At 39.3% G+C, this 22,873-nt stretch overlaps 1 protein-coding gene across 3 annotated transcripts in view; it reads right to left on the reverse strand.

Annotated features, from left to right (window-relative positions):
- Positions 1-22,873, reverse strand: part of ide (insulin-degrading enzyme) — a 30,333-nt gene that overhangs the window by 7,077 nt on the left and 383 nt on the right. For 2 of the 3 annotated variants that reach the window (XM_044215208.1, XM_044215209.1), the window contains exons 2-21: positions 22,108-22,292; positions 20,973-21,180; positions 19,372-19,541; positions 17,453-17,575; positions 16,414-16,526; positions 15,659-15,821; positions 15,437-15,529; positions 15,184-15,275; positions 14,731-14,811; positions 13,591-13,694; positions 11,877-11,979; positions 10,925-11,047; positions 10,471-10,553; positions 8,870-9,014; positions 6,084-6,194; positions 5,702-5,822; positions 4,627-4,718; positions 3,073-3,184; positions 1,021-1,188; positions 202-474 (exon numbers count right to left, since the gene is read on the reverse strand). In XM_044215208.1, the coding sequence (XP_044071143.1) occupies positions 202-474; positions 1,021-1,188; positions 3,073-3,184; positions 4,627-4,718; positions 5,702-5,822; positions 6,084-6,194; positions 8,870-9,014; positions 10,471-10,553; positions 10,925-11,047; positions 11,877-11,979; positions 13,591-13,694; positions 14,731-14,811; positions 15,184-15,275; positions 15,437-15,529; positions 15,659-15,821; positions 16,414-16,526; positions 17,453-17,575; positions 19,372-19,541; positions 20,973-21,180; positions 22,108-22,292 (2,663 nt within the window). Of the gene's footprint in view, positions 1-201; positions 475-1,020; positions 1,189-3,072; positions 3,185-4,626; positions 4,719-5,701; positions 5,823-6,083; positions 6,195-7,900; positions 8,046-8,869; positions 9,015-10,470; positions 10,554-10,924; positions 11,048-11,876; positions 11,980-13,590; positions 13,695-14,730; positions 14,812-15,183; positions 15,276-15,436; positions 15,530-15,658; positions 15,822-16,413; positions 16,527-17,452; positions 17,576-19,371; positions 19,542-20,972; positions 21,181-22,107; positions 22,293-22,873 lie in introns of all 3 variants that reach the window. The other variant, XM_044215210.1, reaches the window with a different exon arrangement.

Consider the following 22,873-nt stretch of genomic DNA (forward strand, 5'->3'; position numbering starts at 1 on the left):
TGGGACTGACCAAAATATTGATAACTCTCAAGAACGTGTATTTGATTTTCTACGTAACACAAGCCGTTTATATTAGCTGGTAGATCAGAGAGAGTTATGAAATATATTTCAATATACTTAAAAAAAAGGTGCATTTGGCCTGAAACCTAAACATAATTAAGAGTTAGCAGTGAGGTGAAGAGGACTGTTGGGAGGCCTCACCTCTGTCAAAATTATACTGCTGAGAGATGATCTCTCCCCAGTACTTGGCACACTCAGCAGACAGCTTCTTAGGCTTGTCCAGGCGGCGGATGGCCAGGGCCTGGATGTGTTTCTGGAAGGCTTCATCGCTCATTTCCTCCACAGCCTTCTCCATGGTGCAGAGGAAAGCCTCCACGCGGCTCTCCAGGTAGTGGGGCGCCTTCTCCGACTGGATGATGAAGCGCAGGCCTTGTACTCCGTTAGCCCGCCGGGGCCCACTGAACACAATGTAGCCTGGGAGGTGGAGAGGGGAGGATATGTAAGAGCTCAGCACAAAGGACAGACAGGGTACCTTAGCTTGTGCAGAAAAACTGCTCAAAGGCCATTTTGCTGTAAACTATTAACTTCACAATCATACACTCATGTACTTAAGCCTTTTAAGTGGTTTCAAAAACTTTACTGTAAGCTTTTGTCCTCATTTTATTTTTATTGTCTCTGTATTTATCTCGATATCAATCTGGCACTATTATTACAGCACTGCTTCCAAGGAAATGTGATTCAGAGACTCGCTCCACTCATTCTCAACGTTATTAAACATCAGCATGGTTGACAGCATTTTAGAAACTTCATTTAGAGAGTACTATCTAAATACTACATGCAGATTAAAGCTGCATAATTCCCAAAGAAAAATGCCTGAATTAATATTCACCACTTGGCAGCAAAATTTAACACAACTGCCACAGTTTTTTCTTGTCTCTATATACAGTATATTGAAAATCGTGTTGGAAAATGCTACACATGATATGTTCTACATAATTTGTCAGTGGTTTGTGGGCTCACCCAGCTGTTCTTTGGTTCTCAGTGTGTTGAAGCAGGGCTCAGAGATGATCTGACAGAACAGCTCCAGCAGCATGTTGTCGTGGGTGGTCTGCATGTCTGTCTGATAGTAGATCTCAATGCCACAGTTGTTGTGGACCTCGTTCCTCTGCTGGTAAACATACCAGCCACCTGAGAGGAACACAAGAATATTCTGCAATTTTTCTGTACTGTAATCATACGAAGAACACATTCACTTGGAAATGCATTACTGCATTAGTAACACATATATACATAAAAATGCAAGTTGTATTTGATACAGGCACTGAAGAAGTAAAGGAAATATTCAAGTAATCTGTATTAAAATTTATAGTAATCTTTTAGTAATTTTATGGTTTTGAATTTCAAAAATATTGAAAACCTCTTTCCCTCCCATCCTCTTGTCATACTGCTCCAGTTTTTAAACATAAAACAGATTATGGAACAGGTAATGAAGACAAACTATGATAACATAAGCATTTAAAATGTCTTTTTTGTATGTATGTGGAGATTTAATTTAGATTATAAAGTCTGTAAAAGTTCAGATGATTCTGTCAAACGTGACTGGGCCATGCTGAGATATGTTGAGAACTACACTCACCATGTAAAGCAGTGACTAAAACCAGCTGAAGCAGTTTAAAGTAGAATCCTTTCCATTAACCCAAAATCCACAATCATCCATGAACTCAGATAAGCATGGAAATTAATTTCACCAGCCTAGCTGTACCCCTCTATATAAACCATTCCAAATGATGATCCCTGTATGTATAGCCAGGTCTGTAAAAAAAAAAAAAATCATCAATGCTGCAAAAAACTGATGAGCTGTTTCAATTGTAGATATGCAGTTATGATTGAGGCATAGATGAGTGTGATAGAGTAAAACAGGAAAGTTCAGACAGGACAGTGGCGACACTCTCCAGAAAGGTGGAGACATTCTGCTGAAAGCCAACATCATGCTTTTTTGCTGAGTGGTTCTGAATTGGTCTCCTCTTGCCTTTCATCTGTACTTTAAAATGTTCTTTTGAGCAGAACATGGAGAGGAGCCATGCATTCTAGCATAGGGAAAACTGGTTCCTCTTTACGCTCAGCTTCAGTTTGTTTGAGTCCATTGTGATCAAGCTCACTTTGAATGGAGGACGAGTTGAGGCTGGGTAATGCACATGCTGACGGAGCACTTTGGCTCTGTGATCAGGAGCGCCAGGTCCGCAGTCCTCAACATCTCCCTGAGCATTATTCTCAACATGTCAAAAGTTTGACTTTTCTACATAAAAAAAGAACAGTAAAACGTTTTGGGCAGAAAAGCTCTTTGATTAATCAAAGCACAAATGTGAAGTGTGTTTTCTAGTGTTAGTCCTTGTATTAAAAAGCCTTTCAATCAATTTAAGAGTGATAGTAGGCTATCTTTCTGATTGCACTGAAATCACATGGTGCATTTAACATATATTTATGTATAACTGGCCAGACTTATGGGAACTACCTGTTTTAAAGCTTTCAAGTATGAGAGTAATAACGTGTTTCTTGGATAGACTGTCAGCCAGTCAGTCGTTTCATAAGCCAACTTTGTGTTTACATCCTTTACGTCCTTCCCCTGTGCTTCTGCTCTGTGTCTGACTGGTAGTCTGGAGCCAAGCCTGGAAAATCCCTTGGTGAGACACAGGATGTCTCCAGGTGGCCCTGCACTGCTCTGGTTTTTCTCTCCACTTTACTCAACTTTCCTAATGTAATCAGAAAGCACAGGTGCTTTGCTTGGCATGTGTGCGTTCAGCTTTGAGCTGAGGGGAAGGTGTGTACGTATTTTCCCAGTGACGTCCAATTCCACTTGGTGATTATTATGTTCCTCTGAGGGAAATGAGGGATGCTGAATTTAATCAAGTCTTTACAAACGCAACACGGCGTCACTGGTGACGAGGGCAAGAGCGCTGGGTAAGGACCCTTCTGCATGGTTACCATGGAGACAGGCGTGACCGGCAGATGATGATTAAGAGTGCTTAACTGGTGTGTGCGTGTGTATGGGATGTGGGGGAGTACAGGACCTACCGTCTGGAACCTGCACCTCTCTGTAGCGAATCAGTTGGCTCGGGAGGAGGGGCTTTGTGTGAGCGTGCTCAATGAGCGTGTCCTCCACCATTTGCATCATGCCAAGAGCAGACTAGAGAGATGCCAGACAAGGAGTGAAAACAAAGCATTTTAGTTCACAGATACAGTATTTTTAAGGAAAATTCTACTCTCAGAAAAACATTATGTACTGTTTAGCTCTAATGTTAAGCTCTCTCCAAGAATTTGTAATTTACTTTTCTGTTATGCACACTTTCCCTTAACCTGGCTCCTATTTCATGTAGCGACTTTCTGTGTACATTCCTCAGAATTGCTGCTGACGTTCCCCAGCAGGCTGCATTAAGCTGTGGGTTTTTCGTGACCAGAATTAAGTTAAGTTATCTTGACATTGGACCTTTTCCGCCCTCAATTTGTATCGCAAATTGATGGTATACTTGGGTAATGCATTGGTCTCTCAACCTTCACCTAAAACCTCCAGTAATATTCCATATTCAATGTACATTTCCCCTCTCCATTAACTTGCCATGCAGATAGTTTTGCTTTTATTTGCAAAGGTTGTGAGATGTCACCACTGAGACTTCTGTTGCTACACTTCTACAGAGACCGGAATTTTGCATGTGGTACTCAAAGCATCAAAATAAAAAAATTCAATAAATAAATAGTTGAGTTCTGTGGGTTATCCTGAGCAGAAGTCTCAGAAAGCAGATATATCACACAGCCTCTTCGATAAAACCAAAACCACTAAGGGTTACAATGGGACATTTTTTGTTGTTATATAGATTACTGAGCCTTTAAAAGTTACTGAAGGGTAAAACAAATATTGAATATCAACCCAACTTCACTGCAGTTTGCAGACTTAGCAGTAGGTATAGCCATAGGTGTATAGAATCCCTTTGGAATGTTTTAAGTTATGTGGGGTGTGTATATGAGATGGACTTTAGCTAACAAAGGGATTTAGAGGTTTCCAGGTTGGGCTCTGATACTGAGTCAAAGTACTATCTGAAAAAGATAGGGTTGTGGAACACATTATTTAAATGTGAGAGGAGAGGTACATGTACCACATGATAATAGGTTTTGCTGTTCTTGCCACAAAACAACAAGAAAGTAATTAAAAGCTACGCTGTAGCTCGATGATGACGAAATGGATCATTGCTCCCACTGGTGAGTCCAATTCTCTCTCCACCAGACTGTGACGCTGTCATCATTACAACGTGTAAGGCAGGTACTGTGATGGCTGGGACCTCGTATAAAGTGTGACTTGATCGCAGGATCTTATAAGAGGTTTCTGACAATAATCCTCTCTGATACCATTGGAGGGTCAGATAAAAGGTTGAAGGTGACTCAAATGTTTGAGAATAAAAAGATGTATTCAATATTTGCTGAGAAAAAGGCATACACACATTTTACTAAACTTGGAGCCTCGATATGAAGGGAAAACTGCACTATTGCAAATTTACAAATCCATCAAGACAGAGAAGTAACAAAATTAAAATTTCCTCATTTAGCAGTAAATACACAGTGAGTCCAGGGACAAACCTCCTTGGTGATGTTGCCATGGAGAAGGGCTTCAATATGTAACCGTGACAATAGCTGAGGTATGAAGGCCTTGAGGCGTGGGAGAGTTACATCTGGAATACAGATCACAGAAAACAGCAATCAATCAAAGAGCAATTTCCCAAGCTGCTATCAAGACTGAATCAGTAAAAAAACAAAAACAGAATAACTGCTGTGTGTGGCGATTTCATCATACAGTATTCCTGTCACGAGCAACACAGCAGTGGTCACACATTAGACAATCATGCAAGCCTGGTAAAACACACATTATACATTCAGTTACACATGCACAAAAACCAAGTCTGTCTCAATGTGGGCTGGCCAATCTGAATTCAAGCCACGTCTGACCCAGATTCAAGGATGAGCTACTACAGGGATACACACACAATTTATCAAAATGATTGTCCACAGCAACACCAACACACACACTAGAAAACAAGAGACTGAGGATGTCTCATAGACCCCAGACAGGAGACGGCAGGAGGGTAAGGACACTGATAAGGGAACAAGCCGTGGTAATTGGAGACCCAGGTGACTGGGCTACAGGCTTTGACCCTGCAGGTTAATTGAGTCTCGTGTGAACCCGAGGATAGTCTGTGTAAGCTCCGTGGTAAAAATATAACAATCTGCCCTTCAGGTTCCAGACTGCCACTGCGGAGAGGAAAGATTACAGCTAGGGAGGCATCTGCTGGAGAACAGCCTTAGCATTCAAATGAGGAGTTAAGGAGGAAAACAGAAGAAGAAAAGACCTAAGAGTGAGGAGCTTAAGAGTAGCCCTCTATTGACTGTAAGCCAAACACCTTGAAACTCCAGCCTATGAAACGGGGAAATAGTGAAATATCTTATGGCCATACGTTTGTCGAATGTTATTCAACCTCATACAACTAGCTACATAGCCCAAGCTTCACTTGGTGAAGAAGGGCTTAGCTCTGCATTTATTCTGTATTTCAGTGAACTCAGTTTGGCCCACAGTAGAAAAGGAGCTAATGAGCACAAGGGCTGGGACATTGAGACAGAAGTAAAGAGAGAACGAGAGCGGTTAAGAGCAGTGTCTCACCATCCAGAGCCTCTCTGAGCTCATCTTTGGTCCAAGCAACCTCAGTCATTAGTAGACGGAGGTAGTACATGGCGTGCTGGTGAGGCTGCTCGGCTCTGAAGTTATTCAAAGACCTCATGTACTGCAGGGAGAAAGAAGGAAAAGTCAGTTCAACATCAGCACGTTATGATCTGGAATTTAAAAAAGTGTATGTAAAAATTACTATATAGTATCAAAACTACTACTACTGTTACTTTACTGCTCTCGTGTTGTAATCCAGAGTAAAATACATTCTGAATACCCAGGGATAAAGATGGCTGTTCAATAAATTGCTAAAAATTCATTTGTTTGATCGATCATGACTCATCATAACTTTGTACCGATGATGGGAGTTGAAGCTTACCGCTTCTTTGATGATGTCAAAGCGCTTCTCATCTATCTCAAAGGTGGCCATCTTTTCAATGATCTTCTTCAGCAGGATGTGCTGTTTATCACTATAACCTTTAACAGACAGCTGCAGCAGACAGTGATAGAGGACAGGTGGTACATTATCAACAAACAGAGCATAAAGAGTTTTACAGATCATACTGTAGTTTCATTTGTTGATTTGAAAGTTTTGACCTATCTATTTAAAGTGTGTGGCCAAGTACTGTAATCGTAAGCTGACCAAATGATCATCAAGAAAAGCCCATTTCTCCCCCGCTTAAGATAAGTCACCACCGCTACAATAAATATCATAAAATATGTAACAGTAAATAATTTATTCCAATAAATAATAAACTTGAACTAAAAATGTGGAGGAATATACGTTAAAAAGATTCCTATCGACCAGGAGGGTAAAAAAAGAAAAAGAAAAAAGAAACAAAAGGCTGATCTATATTAGGAAGCATCGCTCCATCATCTTCTGCAGTGCAAACATATTTCACTGTAGTCTCTCAGGGAGTCAGAACTGACCTAAGTGGTTGATGATGAGGTTTTTCTATGCAAATGAGCATTTTCAAAATGGAAAAGAACAGTCAAGGTTATTTAAAGCCTCCACTTTGCAATGTCATCCGCACCTTCCGGCCCTTCATGATTCAGCAAAACCTCCAGCTACATGGCTACTCATCCCATTCCTCCCCACTCCCTGTCGCCAGGTCCCTGCAGTGACACCTGTTAAATGTAATCTCTCCTAATATCATTAACCTTGACAACCACTCGGCCAGCCACACCAATACTGCTGACTCAAATCAATTACATACAGCCCCTCACACAACTACACAGATAGTGTGTTGAAAAGCTGTCCCTAAGGACACACCACAATCATGAATGCAATGGTGAGAGGTAGCTAATGAATGCAGGTTACTGGGTCATATGACAAAGTGTTAGTGCAGAAGTTAGAAAGCTTGAAAGAACAGCGCAAAACACCACCACCGCAAACCAGTTTCATTCATGGGAACGTTGTTACTTTGCTGTGTGACATGAAACCGCTGACACACACACACACAGTTGAGAAAACTGCTATATTCATACATTGGGGAAACAGAGAGGTGCCCAATTGAGCAAGTCGCTCCTTACTATCCTCATCAAACCTCCTGGATACAGATCCACTTCCAACATCCTTTGTGCACTTGCATCAGCAGAAATGGGACTATAAATATGTTAGAGAATCTGCATCATTTGGCTTTACTCCTTGTGTTTTGCGACAGAGACACTTTCATCTACTACTTGTATGACACTGACACAACAGAAGCAAGAGAATGGCAGCCAATATACCCAAAAATAATTGTACAGAGTAGGCAAAATTTATTTCTATTTCTCCTTCTCCTTTCTCCTGCACATGTGCTGTCTGAATATATTACCCTGAATGATTTTTGGAAATTAATCTGTACAGTCACTCGTGCGTCCTTGACACATTGAAAGTCTGCACAAAGTTTTAAATTTGTCAGTTTTATTGCCACAGGGGCCTAAAATGAAAACTTTTAATAAAATTAATCTTGTGACAAAGACTTAATCTGAGGTGTCTAGGAAATAAAACAAATCTTAAGTAGAAATAAAATGCCAATATAGTAGCAAATGATTCACAAAAATCCTTCAGGTTGGACATACAGGACACACAGCACTTCACATAATCAGACTGAGCATAGAAAACCAAGCCATTTCCACACTCTTTCAAAAGCCTCCAACTGGACCCTTCATTGGCTCCCCAACTTCCCTCCAGACTTCAAACGGCTTACTTACGAGGATGGCATTCATCCCAGAGGCTACGCCATACACCAGCCCGGCCAGGCGGGCTGCATATGTATACTCTTTTAAATCATCCTTCAGTAACCTGAGTAACAAGTAGGTCATGTTGCAGTGCAGGGGATCTGAGTATAGGTAGCGACTATTGGAAGGGGAAAAAAGAACAAAAAACAAAAATACATTTGTTGGGAATATGGGGTTGTAAAAAAAACCAAAAAAAAAAACCAAAAAAAAAAACAAACCACAAGACAACTCAAGTATAAGAAGAATGATAAGAAGAGTATGTATATGCAGCCTCATGACCAGCTTTCTGTCCCGTAAAAACTGTCAGTGGTGGCATGAGTCTTCCGTAGAATATAGTTGTTTGTATTCAGATCAACCTTTAAAATCATAAATTAAATGTTGTGGTGGAACGCCTCTTCACCGCATAACTACAGGTGCGCATTTAACCCTAATACATCTAAAAGAAAGAAATGACAATGACTCAATATGACTGACAACGTGATAAAATAAACACCTCCTAAATAGCCATAAGGGTCTCGTGGGAGGTGGATAAGCAAAAAGGGAAAAAGGACTGATGAAGAATGAAGAGGAAGATGCAGACAGAACAGAGGCTAGACCGGCCAGGTCTGGGTCGGAAGGTTTTTGCAAATAATTTGCATCTTTTTAAACTGCATGGGTGGGGTTTAGCACATGAATTAAGCCCCAAATTTTTAAGTATTTGGACAATAACAGACAATGGACTATGATATACAGTAATATCCTGTTACTGTCGAACTTTTATTCATTAATTGCATCATCCAGTGTGATAAAAACTTCCAATCTGGCCATAGAGATGGCTTAAAATGACCTGTAAACCCAGGCCTGGCTGAGCCACAATAGCCCAGTCTGAGGATGATAAAGATTGGAAACGTGAGGTCTGGGATGCAGCATGGGGTCGATGGGGGAGAGATTTAGAATACTTACATACATCCCATAGACGGTATTTTGGAGGTCATAGTTCAAGCCAGCTAGCTCGGCTGCATATGCATACTCGTTGAGGGAGTCCTTGAGGAGCTCCAGGTATAAATATGCCATGTTACAATGCAATGGGTCCACATACGCAAACGGGCTGTAGAGAAAATGGCAGTGGTCAAACAAAGCTTAGAAACAAAGTGTAGAGATTTTGATCTCCACATTTTCTCATAGTAGGAGCAGTACTGTTGGATGCCAGAAAAGTGCCACAGTGTTGTTCAGGTTTTTTTTTTTCGTTTTCTAAAAAACAGGTCCAAAGTAGGACAGTTTGACTCTATTGCACAATGTCAGTTGAACTTTATTTTTGTTAATAGGATAATTCCTGTATTTCTTAAGTCATGGGTAAATTATAGATACTGATGCAATTGATGAAACTGTTGTCTGTACCATTTGACATCATGGTAGAGAAGTGAAAAATAGAGCCTGATTTATCATGTCAGAAAGAACAAACTCACAATGTTGCTATTTTTTATGTGTGCAAGGGGACCTTATGATTTATGATTACCTTATTTAATACTGTTTGTTTGTTTTCACTAAAAAGATGTGTCCTATCTGTGATGCAATAAAAATATTTGTATCTTAACAAAATGTGAAGTGATTCCAGTAGTCCAATAATATCGTGAAAAGTTTGGCCAGGTTAATCGTAACATGATATTTACATATCGTCCCATGCCTAATTGTAGTTATTAAGGGTGTGACTTGTTACATCCACACTGGACAAGGTTGTTGTAACCTGAGCTGCAAGTTTTCCTTTTTTTGTTTTACTGAAATCACGTAATGACTTTGGCCTCAACCGGTTTAATTAAGGAGCAGCTAACCCGATTAAAAGAATTTCAGTAGAATGGCATTCAATTTGAGGTTTATGTAGTGTTCCCACAGACAATATACTGCAGTCATTTGTATTTCCATTTCTCTTTACATGCTGACCTGCGAGGCTCAATGACGAAAACTGACTTCAAAACTTCATCTGAACACAGCTGGGTTGACATTACAGTAAATAACTAATGAGAAATTGCCATTTTAAAAGATCACATGCTCAGCTTCCAGTAGATTTCTAGCTACAGCGGAGTGGCTGCAGTTTGGAGATTTGCTTTACTCCTACTTTCCTGTTCCCGCCTTCATCTAAGAGGCGAGAGCCTCAATCTTTTCTGAGCTGGTCTTTTTGATGTGCTACGGGCGTTGTAAAGTGAACCTATTGTTAATGAAAAATGAACACTTCCTCCAGTTCCTTTGAAAGATTCAAGTCTTTTGTTATTGTAGAGCAGCTACAGGAATTGTTGACATGATCACTAACAATTGATAAAAACATAGACACTGAACTGCACTTTTTCTTTGGCAGATTATTTTTTAAATAACTACTGATGGCTTACATACTGTATTAGTAATAGTACTTTTAGTCATTGTTATCGAGAATAATGAGAACTAATGAGCTCTCCATATCTAGATGGTGGTAAGCTGTTAAGTACTAGCAAGTAAAAAAACTTGATTTACTGGGTGGGACCTTGTACCGAAAGTTTCCACTGAAGTACAAAGGTTCATAGTTAGTTACGCACCTGAAGAACTCAAAGTTCAGGCATGCCTTGGGCAGGAAGAACTTGTCATCCTGCTTGAACCACACCTTGCTCATAGCAGTGTCCTGGAAGAAATAAAGACCACACACAGGTGCAAAGACAATCATTTGCAAATGCCAGCAAAGGCACACTTCAGCTACATTTGCTTATTCACATAAATTTAACAAAGTAGAAATAAAAGGGGAAAAAAGCACTGCGGCTTTAATTTAGTCTTTCCTTCAGAGAATATAATATGTACGCTGTTGTTAATAGCTTAGTTCCTCTGATCCTGACATGATGGCAGCAACAGTACTAAATGCTTCATGTCTCAATCACAATATCTTATTACCTTATGAAAGCATAAGAGATTTTTAACAATATGCAGTTAAGCAAGGATTGTCCAGTGCAGTTAGGTACCAATACTTTGATGATAGAGCTGCGCAGCAAAAACACTTGCCTTGATTAAAGTGGGGACTGATGGAGAGTCTTTCTCAAGAGGGTAGATTTCGAAGTTGGTAGGGATGAACTCGTTCTTCATAGGTAATTTGAATTTGCCGTTGAGGTCTGCACTTGCCCATTTCTGAAACACATACATACAATCAGCAAGCAGTGTTTTATAAAACTTAAGCAGTAGTCATACACGCGTCACAAAGCAGAAAAAAAGACCCCCCAGTATTGTGTGTGATTTGATTAGAGCCAGTGATGTTGATAGGTCTTTAATGTAGCGAGTCCCTGGGACTCACAGGTGGTCATTTGAGTGGGTCCCAGGAAAATTGAGTCGGCCCCCAATAAAATGTGTGTTTTTTGACAAATTGTATTGTTAAACTGGTGTTTAGGGATGGGTATCATTAAGATTTTATCAGTACTACTACCCTTATCGGTTCTTTTTCTTTACTAAATAATTGCTTTTTTAAAAATATATTCTTTAAAAAAAAAAAAAAGAAATTCAGAAAAGGATTTGAATTTAATATATTTTAATTTTAAATATAACTAAATGTTTCTAGAGCAGCAACAGTAATTTTTACAACAGCAAAGTCACTATATAAACTCAATAATATTTAACTGAAAACAAATCTAAAATCTCAATAAAATGAATCATATTCCTGACATCAAAGTACTGAGTGAAGTTTTGAAAGAATGAAGAACTCAGACATCAGTCAGTATCATTCCCTCCTGTCCTCTGTCCTCTGTCCTCCTCCCTCTACTGCTGCGATTCACTGCAGGTAAGTTAACGCTGGTAGGGAGAGGAGGGGTTTGTCTCAGCCAGCCGTAAGTTTACAAGAATTTGCCAAATTTTAAGACACGTGACAAACTAAGCTAAACAGTTAGACTACATACAGACAGCTTGTAGCCTGATAATACAGCAGGACGCATACCTAGCAACATCACTGTAGAGCACTATGATTTACCTCGATGGTCTCTTCAGAGATGGCCTCCTGTTTGTACTGTGTGCCATACCACTCTTCTGTCTTGTCGGTTTGCCCTTCAAATGACTTTGACACCACTGCAACTCTGGGAAAATAAAAGAGTGAACCAGGTCAAGTTACCTAAACATTTATTCAATCACAAAGTGGCAATAACAGGTTCTTGTTTGTTAAACAACCACTAGGACTCAATGTAAAAACAAATAGTGTGTATTATCAACAAGTGTGATTATAATTTCTAGCACTTTAATGATGCAACCTAACTTGCTGTAACTTCATTTACAGCTGCTGGAATGAGACTGATGCATAAGAAAACACTGTCGTGAATGCAAAGCAGTGCTGGCGAAACCCCATGGTTAAATAGCCACTTCAGTAAAGGAAGAGATTGGCATGCAAACTGTCAGGGTCAGCCAATGAGTGCATGCAATTTCCTCCTTGGTAAGCATTAAGGAATGGACTAGTTACAAGTCTGCACTCTGCTTGACACAAGTAGCATCCCATAAAATGAATGAATTACAGTACAGCAGGCAAGATTTTTGCCGAAGACTCAAAGTGGGGCTGCAACAGAGAAGATTGTGCTATTTCCACCAATCATACGTCTGGCATTTCTTTTGTTTTCCAAAATTCATCTCTTGTTGGGTATGGTCTCTGGTAGGAATTCTTTTTGTCACACTGGAGGTTATAAATTGAAAATTAGTCAAACATCCAAACAGTAACTGTTTCAAATGGTCATTCCACATAAATGGCTAAACCTCTTCAGCATCTTCACGAAAGGACAAAATTTAGGTCCAACTGTATGGTTTACTGATACCATCTTAGCTAATCACTTGGTGTTTAGGTCTACTAGATTTACCAACATACAGTATCAAAGTGTCCAACTGTGCTTCAACACAAAATACTATCTGAAAGGCCAATATCTTTAAATAACACGAGACATGTAATTAGAAAACATTTTATATTGGCCAAATTGTTTATGCAAAAATCCTATGAGAATACCAGCATTTCCAATTCAGAGAGCAAAACTTGATAATGTATTCCTGAGCACACATATCCATCTCCTGATGAAACAAACAGAACCTTTGAGGCTGCAGAGATAATCACATCTGTGAAGTTGTCTGGCATTCCCTTTTCAAGGCAGAAAATTGAAAAGCCATTTTATCCAAATATCAAAGTATAACAACAGCACTTTGTCACAGCTGGCAAGCAACAAAAAATATTTATTATCAGAATTTATTATCCTATATACGGCTGTTTCTTTTCTCAGCTAACGCGGTATATAAGGACTTATTTCGACCAAACCAGAGTTGGTGATTGTTTTAACAGTGGAAAGACTAACAAAGACTTGGTGAGTTTTATTTAATTTCTGTCCAGTTTGAATGAAGTGTGTTTTACAATGATCTGAGAGGTAAAATTACTGTTTCTCAATCGGGGGGGGGTGTAGCACCCATTTGTTTTGGTCGGAGATGCTGGTGCTGTAGTGCAACATTTAGTGGCAGTGAATGTCGCAGACAACCCCTTTAACTGATCGCCAAGAAAAAAATCTAAATTAAAAAAGGGAGTCTGCTGTGGTTAGCCAAGTCCACCATTACATTTTATGACGCTCTTGAGAATAGGAATAAACAAAGACACTGTTACTGCAAGTGCATGGATGGCTTCACCTTTTCTGTACACGACCAGAGACTGATGTTCTCACACTGACCTGACATGTTCTGGTCTCAGCTTATCCAGCACCATCTCGATCAGATCTGGCCTGAAGTCCTCCAAAAGGTACTCTGCTGCTAGAACCTCTTCAAGAGGGTAGTACTGAAACACACAGAACAGAAAGCTGTTAGCATTGTACTGCTTGTGGAGGGGCGATTAACTGTAAATCATTTGTGGAAAAAGCTTAAAATTAAATTTTTCTCCATTTTTTCTTTAAGGCCAAATAATTGTCTTCAACATGTCTTTAACTCCTCCCTCTAAGTGTCAGTCTACATGACCCTAAGTCATTAAACTGGACATTGAGCATTACATCTCTGCAATACTTGACATAATTGTGCAATGTTCTGTGTAATACTCCCGTGCAATATACTCTTTTCAGTTTAAAATTCCCTATTTATTGATATTGATATTTATTCATAACTCTATTACTGCTGTGCAATATCCTCTGTCTCATTATAATCTTAATAAGCTACACTTAACTTGACAGTTCATGCACTATTATTTTACTATTATTATACCGTATTATTATCATCATCATCAACCGGTGAACCCACTTTGTACTTCACACTTATTTTATTTTATACTTATACCCACTTAGTACTTAATTTATTTTCTGATCTGTATTATAGTGTATTCTATTTTTTGCTAGTACTTCTATTCCTGTGTGCACTGATGTGACAGTGAGCTGCTGTAACAAAAGAGTTTCCCCTCTGGGATCAATAAAGTATTTCTGATTCTGAACTGCCACTTGAGTGGACTGCCAGTATACAACATATTTGTTGTTAAAGCGCTTATCTTCATTGTGCATAGATCACCAATCAATAGTTTAATAACTGAATCATAGCCTGCAAACTGTTGTGAAAATGAGGATTACACCAAATGGATGATATACCGTAACATGATTGCATTGAATGTCCCAGTATGGGTGTAATGTGAGGACCTCCTGCCACTTGTTATAATCAAGGGTGAAAAAAGTATTTGCACATTCTGACTGTGCCTCTTCAAAATCTCCATTCCCCCAGTACAGAGTGGAGTCAACAGCAGCACCAGGCAGCCTGATGACGACAGCAGGTACAGACGCAATGAGCTGCATTGTGTCTCCCTGGAAACAACCTTTGCAGATGGAGAGGGGACCTACGTGTAGTAAACCAGCCACTTTCGAAGTGTAGCCACGGGGTCGCTCCTTGTCCTTGAATCTGAAGGCCACTTTGTTTAAATCCTACAGAGAGAGAGACAGAGATGGAGGATGTAACAAGTGAAGCCACAACACATACAACAGTTACATACAGTTTAAAGAAATTTAGAGCCAGATTCTAGTAAGGGGAACTGCACAGAATTTAATCCACGTTATTCTTGTCCATTAGGAAAGATCATTGTTGAACAGACTTTTACAGTGTAGCATACAAAACTAATTCTATCCAGCTTCATTTGATGTGGCTACATTTTGCAGATAAGATGGTGAAAATAGCTGGCAGGTTTGAATCCATCAGTCTCTGCTGCTCTATTAGATTCTCCACTAACCAGAAATAAGTGGGTCAATTTTGTCCTGCCCCTCTGTCTGAAATGTTGTCGCTGAATAAACATTAATTACCTTGCACTCCTCAAACACCCACTCCTGAGGTCCCTCAGTACGCAGTTTCTGGATATACTGGAACATGTGGAAGATGATGTCCTCAACGTGCACTGAAGTGACACATATTTGCAATGAACATTATTTACATTTCATTTCCTCTCTCTCTTTTACACACACACACACACACACAACAGGGAATAAACACATGTAAAGCACATCAGCATCAGTTCATGTGAATGAACTACAGTACACAGTTGGTTGTACTACTTACAGAGGCCCTCCTCAGTCAAATCCACATTGATGATGAAGAACATGAATCCTCTGGCTCCTTCTTTTTGCCCTCCAACAAGCGTGTTCACCCAGCCTTAAAAATAATAATCATGGTCATTTGTACATATTTCTTTTCATTTTAAGATAAAAAATTTTTAACATCTTGATAAGCTTAATAGGATAAATATCTATCATTATCTTAGAGCTCTACTTTATGTCCTACCTTTAGATTTGAGTTCAGATAACAAACTTCCGGGTCCTTCGTGACCAATCAGATGTCCCAGATAATGTCCTGGGTTAGATTTGTAGTACTTCTGTAGGTCCAGGATGGGGAAAGTCACGTACAGGTTCCTGATGTCTTTAATGGGCACCACTTTGTAGAATTGCTGTGAGAAAACACAAAGAACAAAAAAAAAAAAAAAACTTGTTACTTAGGAAAAGTCATTCATGTGATATTTTAGAAAACATATTTTGAATGATAACTGGAAAATGTTTCCATCACCTAGTGCCTGAAAGCTGAAAAAAAACAACAACTAATAAATACTATCTTATTAAATACTGGCTATGGCCCTACATTAAAATCCCCTATTTATTGATATTGATATTTAGTCATACCTCTATTACTGCGGTGCAATATCCTCCGTTTCTTAATAAGCTACACTTAACTTCACAGTTCATGCACTATTACCTTATACCGTATTATTATCATCAACCGGTAAACCCACTTTGTACTTCACACTTGTTTTATTTTATACTTATACCCACTTGGTACTTAATTTATTTTCTGACCTGTATTATAGTGTATTATATTTTTTTCTTAGTACTTCTATTCCTGTGTGCACTAACGTGACAGTGAGCTGCTGTAACAAAAGAGTTTCCCCTCAGGTAAGTATTTCTGATTCTGATACATTACAGTAAAAGTGTAAAGAGTGTACAGTAAAGTGTGAGAAACATTGGTAAGATAAGTAACTGGCTCACTCTGAGGTGTTCTTCCTGGAAGGGGTGCTCAGGGAATTCTGGGATAGGCACGTTCTTGTTTTCCACTTCTCCAAATAGCTTCACCACCATGGCGGTCAAATCATCTAAGGATTCTGTAGGTAAAGAGAAAAAAAAACAAAGTTGAGTACATTTATAGTTTAGCTTACTTAAAAGTGAATATACAATCTGTAGCTCATGTAAGTGCAAAGAAGACCCAATGAAACTATAGTATTTAACTTATAATAAAAGATGGATCTTTGACTGCACTCATCCAGTAAAACATAAATCAACTATTGTATTTTGACCATTAATATAGTAAGTTCAACTCCTGTATTAGTATTTTTGACCAATAAATAAGAAAGCTCACTAGATATTAAGCAGTGAGAACCACCTGGAGCGATTAATCATGCTAGGATATTATTATAGCACTTCTGTCAAACTGCATCTCTTACAATTCAGATAAAGTTTTGCAAAATATAAATTTCAGCTGGTAATGAAGGGGGTTGCGAAAATCATTAACTTAAATTAAATTAGGTGTTAATAGGTAACGTCCTAACATAAATAAATCATTACCAATCATTCTGAGATGTTGGTGTAATTTAACTGATGCAATGACCATAAAAAACATGTAAGCCCATCTTTGAGAAACCCGCCAGTCGTGGCTTTTATTTTAAAACTATGCAATATCAGCTTTAGTTTATTGAGAAATCTGTTTAACTGTCCTTCAACACAAAGCCAGTTGTAAAAAGTTGTAAAGAAATACTACAACCTGTCTTGACACTATGTTTTTGGTAATTATACCGATGTACAGTATCACAATGATATGTTGTATTGCTCTATAATAATTTGCAAATAAAACTTGAAATATTATGGTTTAGGCCATGTACACCAAGTCATACATGACTTGCATAGTTTGTTCCTCTTTGTTGTCTTGCGTAATTGACAGTACAAGGGGTTGGCAAGTCATAAGAGAGCTGTTAAGGCAGAGTGAGGTTTTTGCAACACTTAAATATCACGCTTGTGAGAGAAGAATTCTTACCTCTTCCTAACACACAGAGTCCCATGAGGTTGGAGGAGTAGTATGTAGAATGAAATTTCAGGAGCTCCTGACGGATGTCAATCCCATCTTTAGACGGTTGGGTCTCAAGGGTCAATTTGTTACCTATAAGAGAAATAATACAAGAATAGTGAATATTCGTTTTCCACAACTTCTCCATGACAGAGTACAATTCTAATGATCAATCTTTGCCAGTTTATAAATTATATATATATATATATATATATATATATAAATAAAATCTTTCAGGTTCACTGTCCAACTGCAATTATCAATGTAGTTTGAATAAACAGATTCACAAATATGAGCATGATAGGTTAGGCAACTTTTTTTATATGTATATATTTTTATATTATTTGATGACCCAGTGACAGTAGCCTGCCAGCTATATGAACAAGCTGCTTGCCTGCCATCTGTGAATGAACCATATTTCAAATACAACTGCAGCCTACATCTATTACTTCTGAGACAAGTCAAGTGCAAGTGGTTGTTGCTTTGTTTTTCTGTCTGTCTCAAAAAAACCTCAAACTGGAGAAGATTATGTTGGTCCACTAAGAGTGCTATCTTTCAGGCCTGTCTGATCCTCTTCTATTCTTAACTGCAATGAAGATTATATAATTCAAGACTGCCATCAGGTGGCTATTTTGAGCTTGGAGCTGCTCCAAGTCCATGTCACTCTGATCTGGGAATTCACTGGCGCAGCGAGTAAACTCCCTTCATGCTATGAGATGCTGTCCCTCACAACACTTAAATGACAGTTGAGTGAATCTTAATGTGAAAAAAAATGGTGGGTTTATATACATAACTACCTTCTCATTAACGAAAATAAAACTGTATGGCAGTAGTCTGATGAATGGGAGCGCATCATATTCTATAAGATCATCATATGTTCGTAGTGTCGCTGTCCTGTGAGAACCGCGTATCTCTACAAAGTCAACTTTTCGTGAGCTCAGAAAAACAGCCCTGTTTTCAGCTTTGTCACGATGCATTTTCCATCTGATCCAAGGGGGGATCCAAGTTTATTTAGCTTAAATAGTAGGAGAAGTTTCTCAACCCATAAAGGAACACTTCATCCTTCAGTTTATCACAAACATTCAAAAATCACCACATTTGGAGATACATGGTTTTCACTGGGCGGGATGGGTAGGAAAAACTGTCATCTGAAAAGTAACGAATAACTAAAGCTGTCAAATAATTGTAGTGAAGTAAAAAGTACAATATTTGCCTCTATGTGGTGAATTTGTATTTAAGCACAATAGAGTAAATGTACTTAGTTACATTCCACCACTGCAGAGGGGACATATTCACTGTAGACAATCATCTCTAGTACGTACAGCCAAACTACCAGCAGCAGCGAACAACTCGATGGGCATAGTACTTTTTCGAGTGCTGGCATAGCGCTTGTGCTTTTGAGATTTCATGTGAGAATCCGTGCTTACCATTCCTCCAAGTCTGAATGTTTTGCGACAAAGTTCACACTGTGCCTCGTACAAACCGCTGGAACTTCCTATTGAATTTGCATTTACCCATGGCATTGCTTGCTCGCAGTGTCACGTGTTGGTGTTTTCCTTTTACCCGCTGCAGCCCTCAAATCGGAAGCTGGATAAACCCGTTCGTCTTCTAGGTTAAAATGCAGATCACAGCTTGTACAGAAGGCGTACTACCTCAACCTACCAAGTGGACTGTACGCTGCCTATTTAACGTACAAACAAATAGATTTGTTGCGGAAATGGTCATTGTTGTGAGATATAACATTCTGGTAAAATAAAACATAAATGGTGTGTATATCTACACTGAGAGAGACAGATGGAGGCCGACGGCAATGTGCAGAAAGTCAGAATGAATACAATGGTCATGTACAATTTAAATGAGCATTGGTGTTGGTGGTGGAGATGTTCTACCTGTTCCAAATTTACTGAAGGGGTGGTTAGGGTTGCCAGTGGCCTTCTCCAACTGAAACAGCCGCCAGGCATCATTCATCAGGTTCTTCTCATGCTCAGAGTCCACAGCATTCACCTCCCGGTCCTTACAGCTCTCGTCAAACAGTGGGCACAGGAAGAATTGGGCAAACCTACAGAGATAGCAAAATGACAGTGAACATTAAACAGTATAGTTCTTAACATTTTAAGATTTGCTTTAAGGGGCCGTTCAGATGTCTTCACGCGCAGACATTTTGCACGCGCAAATTCGTTAATTTTAGTGGAGCAGCGCGACAACGGTGCTCAAAACCGATAGAGACGCCGTAACGGCGTACATTCGTTGCGGCACGCATTCGCACATCTAGATGTAAAAATCTCAACTTTTTCAATTGCAGCAAGCGCACCACAGGTCATGTGATAAGAATTAACCGATCAGCTTATTGCTGCAGATTTGAAGACAGCAAGTCATGTCTAAAATCCTTGCAGGATCTGACTAAAAATGTATCTCTGCCACAGCAGCTGGTTATTTAGATTAATAAAACGTTCTTGCAAAACAATCACACTATGACCCTTGGTACTGAAATGTGTTTATAGCATGAGGTACTTGTAAAGTATGAGGCAGTTGTGATTCTTAGTGAAATGCACCCTCCAAAATCACAAGACAGTGGGTCAGAATCTTGCTTTTTGATTACAACTTACCAAATGTACTAATTTCCTTGAAAGCGTTAGCATAAATACAGTCATTCTGATTATTATAGCAAGGGTATGGTTAAAATAATGGGGCCAGCTCATGACACATATGATCCATTCAGACACAATGCTCTTCTGTTTTCAAAGAGGCAACATCATCAATATTTCAACATACTCGGCACTGTCCTTTCCTACCACTACAGTCCAGATGGCCTTCACAATTCACTGGTGCAGGGGAACAATCAGCCTACGACCCATAAACAGGTGCTTGGTAGACTATAATTTATTTATAAGTAGGTAAGTTTATCCCAATAGGTTAAATTCTGACACCGCACGACGGTCTTCTCCAAACCAACACAGCTGACACGTGAGCAGAGACCCCTGCAAGGCTGAGGGCATCGGTCTCACCCTGTGCCTGAGGTTTCCAGCCTCAGTGTGGGTAGGAACTGTGCTGATGGATACTAAAGAGAGCACAATGAAGCTGGGTCTGGTAACCAAAGACGAACAGACAACGACCTGGCAGCTCACTTGGATTAACACCTGGACTCCCAAGGGGAACATTGTATACAGATAACTAAACAACCACTGAGGCAAAGAGTTGATATCTGTCTCAATTAAACAAAGATATATGCAGCCTAAAAAAAACAAACAGTCATGTATGTAAATGTGGTGGACAAAAGATTAGAGACTAGTTGAATAAATTTGGCTGGCTGTCTAATAGTTAGTGACCAAGTCATAGACCAAGTCCACGCAAATGAATACAGCGGAACACACCCAAAACAAACACCCCCCAAAATTCTAATAGAGGACACACCGAAGATTTACACGAGATATGAGAGAAATTACTTTTAGTACAGGTCACAATTAATCCCATCAAATGAACAGGAAAGTACCTATCTAGTGCTCCTTCCAAGTGCTCATGGGACACGTCAAAGTAATAGTTGGTATGCTCTCCACTGGTAAAGGCATTGGAGCTGCCCGCGTGCTCGCTGAGGAACTGGCTGTACTCATTCTCCTTGGGATACTTCTTTGTTCCCAGGAACAGCATGTGCTCACAAAAGTGTGCCAGGCCCGAGATGTTTGCTGGGTCCGATAATGAACCTGTGAATTTAAGAAAAATGGCCACAGAAAATCAGTTGATTAAGCTGTAGCTCTCAGCTCATTAAAGTTCACAGATGCAACAACTTGACTTTTCAGTGTCTGCTACATTGGTGGGACAGACTGGAGAGGAAAGCAAAGAGTAAAAAAAAAAAAAAAAAAAAAAAAAAAAAGTGGAAATAATCCTAGATGTGTAGTGGTACAACTTTTGCAATTTTCTTATACAGAATTAACTTATTTAAGCAATGATTTTAATCAACACATAGCAACAGTATCTTAATAATATGACTCAAATAATTGAGCAAGCCTGGCAAGCTTCTACTCTGAAAGACCTGGTCAAGATACCAGGCATATTATAATACTAAAAAGGTTAGCGTGGCATGGTAAAATTTTACCTCACTTTCACTATATTGGCAACTCTGCCTCTTTATGAGTATGAGTTCATAGGTAATATTTCACTGCCCACAGAAAACTTGGTATTATAAATTTGATCATCATATCATCCACCTGCAGTAAAAGCAAGTCAGAGAGATGACTTATATGTGGAAGTCACAACATTTTCATAGTTTTGCTGGGCAACTGTTTTATCTTTAAATGGGACACCAGGTAGGTGAACAGCAATATTATGTTTACAGGTTTACTTGTGGTAACAGGAATACTGAATAACAAATCAAAGATGCTTACCCTAAGCATAGGACAAGACTATGGCCAGTATTGAGGACACTTTTTGCATGTAACTATGGCAATCTGCAAAGTACAACTTTGACTATAATGTAGACTATTTCCATAGCCTACGCAACAAATAGTTACATATTTTGCATATATTTTTCATATTGCTTTCCAAAACTGTGTGATACGGTTCTATATAAAGAGGAAAGCCATGTGAAAATACATGACTACCTGGCCACAATAGTGATGAAAGACCTTTACCTATGTGGACATCCAAAGCAGCTGAGGATTTGTCTGTTGTTGGGTCACTGATGAGCATGGCCTTAAGGCCATTGGTAAACTCCAGCCCTCTGTAAACCCGTTTGTCCTCGGGAGAGCGAATTATGTCACTAACCACCCTATTCACAGCCTGGTCGGTCATTCTGAGTGGCGAGGATGACACCAGCCTGCAGTGGAGGGAATCAAATGTACAGTTAAAGTTTAGTGCAATTAGCCAAGGAGTCTGTCCCGCTTTGTGAAAGGATTTTAGCACTGAGTTGCTTTTGGCGAACTCATGGTTTGATGTAGACCACCTTCGTAGCAATATGACAATTAATGATTTAACTATTTAGCACTGCAAACACGGCGTAGTTTTGAACAGCTCTAAAGTACAACCAACAATCCACTTTACTTGAATAAAGAGTTTGTATTGCTACTTTGCTATAATAGTTATGTTAGCTAGACAACAAAGTTAATAAAAATGCATTCATAAAAAATAAAGTGATTTTTATAATTCACAATTTACTGTTAGGTAGTTGACTGAAAACATGAAAATAACTGCTTCGCCCAACGTACAACAGAGATTAGCTATCGTTACTCGCTAGAGGATACAAAATAATCCGATTCACAGTAGGCAAACTAGCGTTAGCTTGCTAAATTAGCAACAAAAGCTCCAGAAAAGGGAGCAGACATCCAAGTGGCAGCCGGGTTCGTTTGTCTAAATCTGTGGTTACATTTAATTCCCCGCTGTTGTAGAGTGTTTTACAAT

Source organism: Siniperca chuatsi, linkage group LG11, assembly GCF_020085105.1.
Source record: "Siniperca chuatsi isolate FFG_IHB_CAS linkage group LG11, ASM2008510v1, whole genome shotgun sequence".
NCBI lineage: Eukaryota > Metazoa > Chordata > Actinopteri > Centrarchiformes > Sinipercidae > Siniperca > Siniperca chuatsi.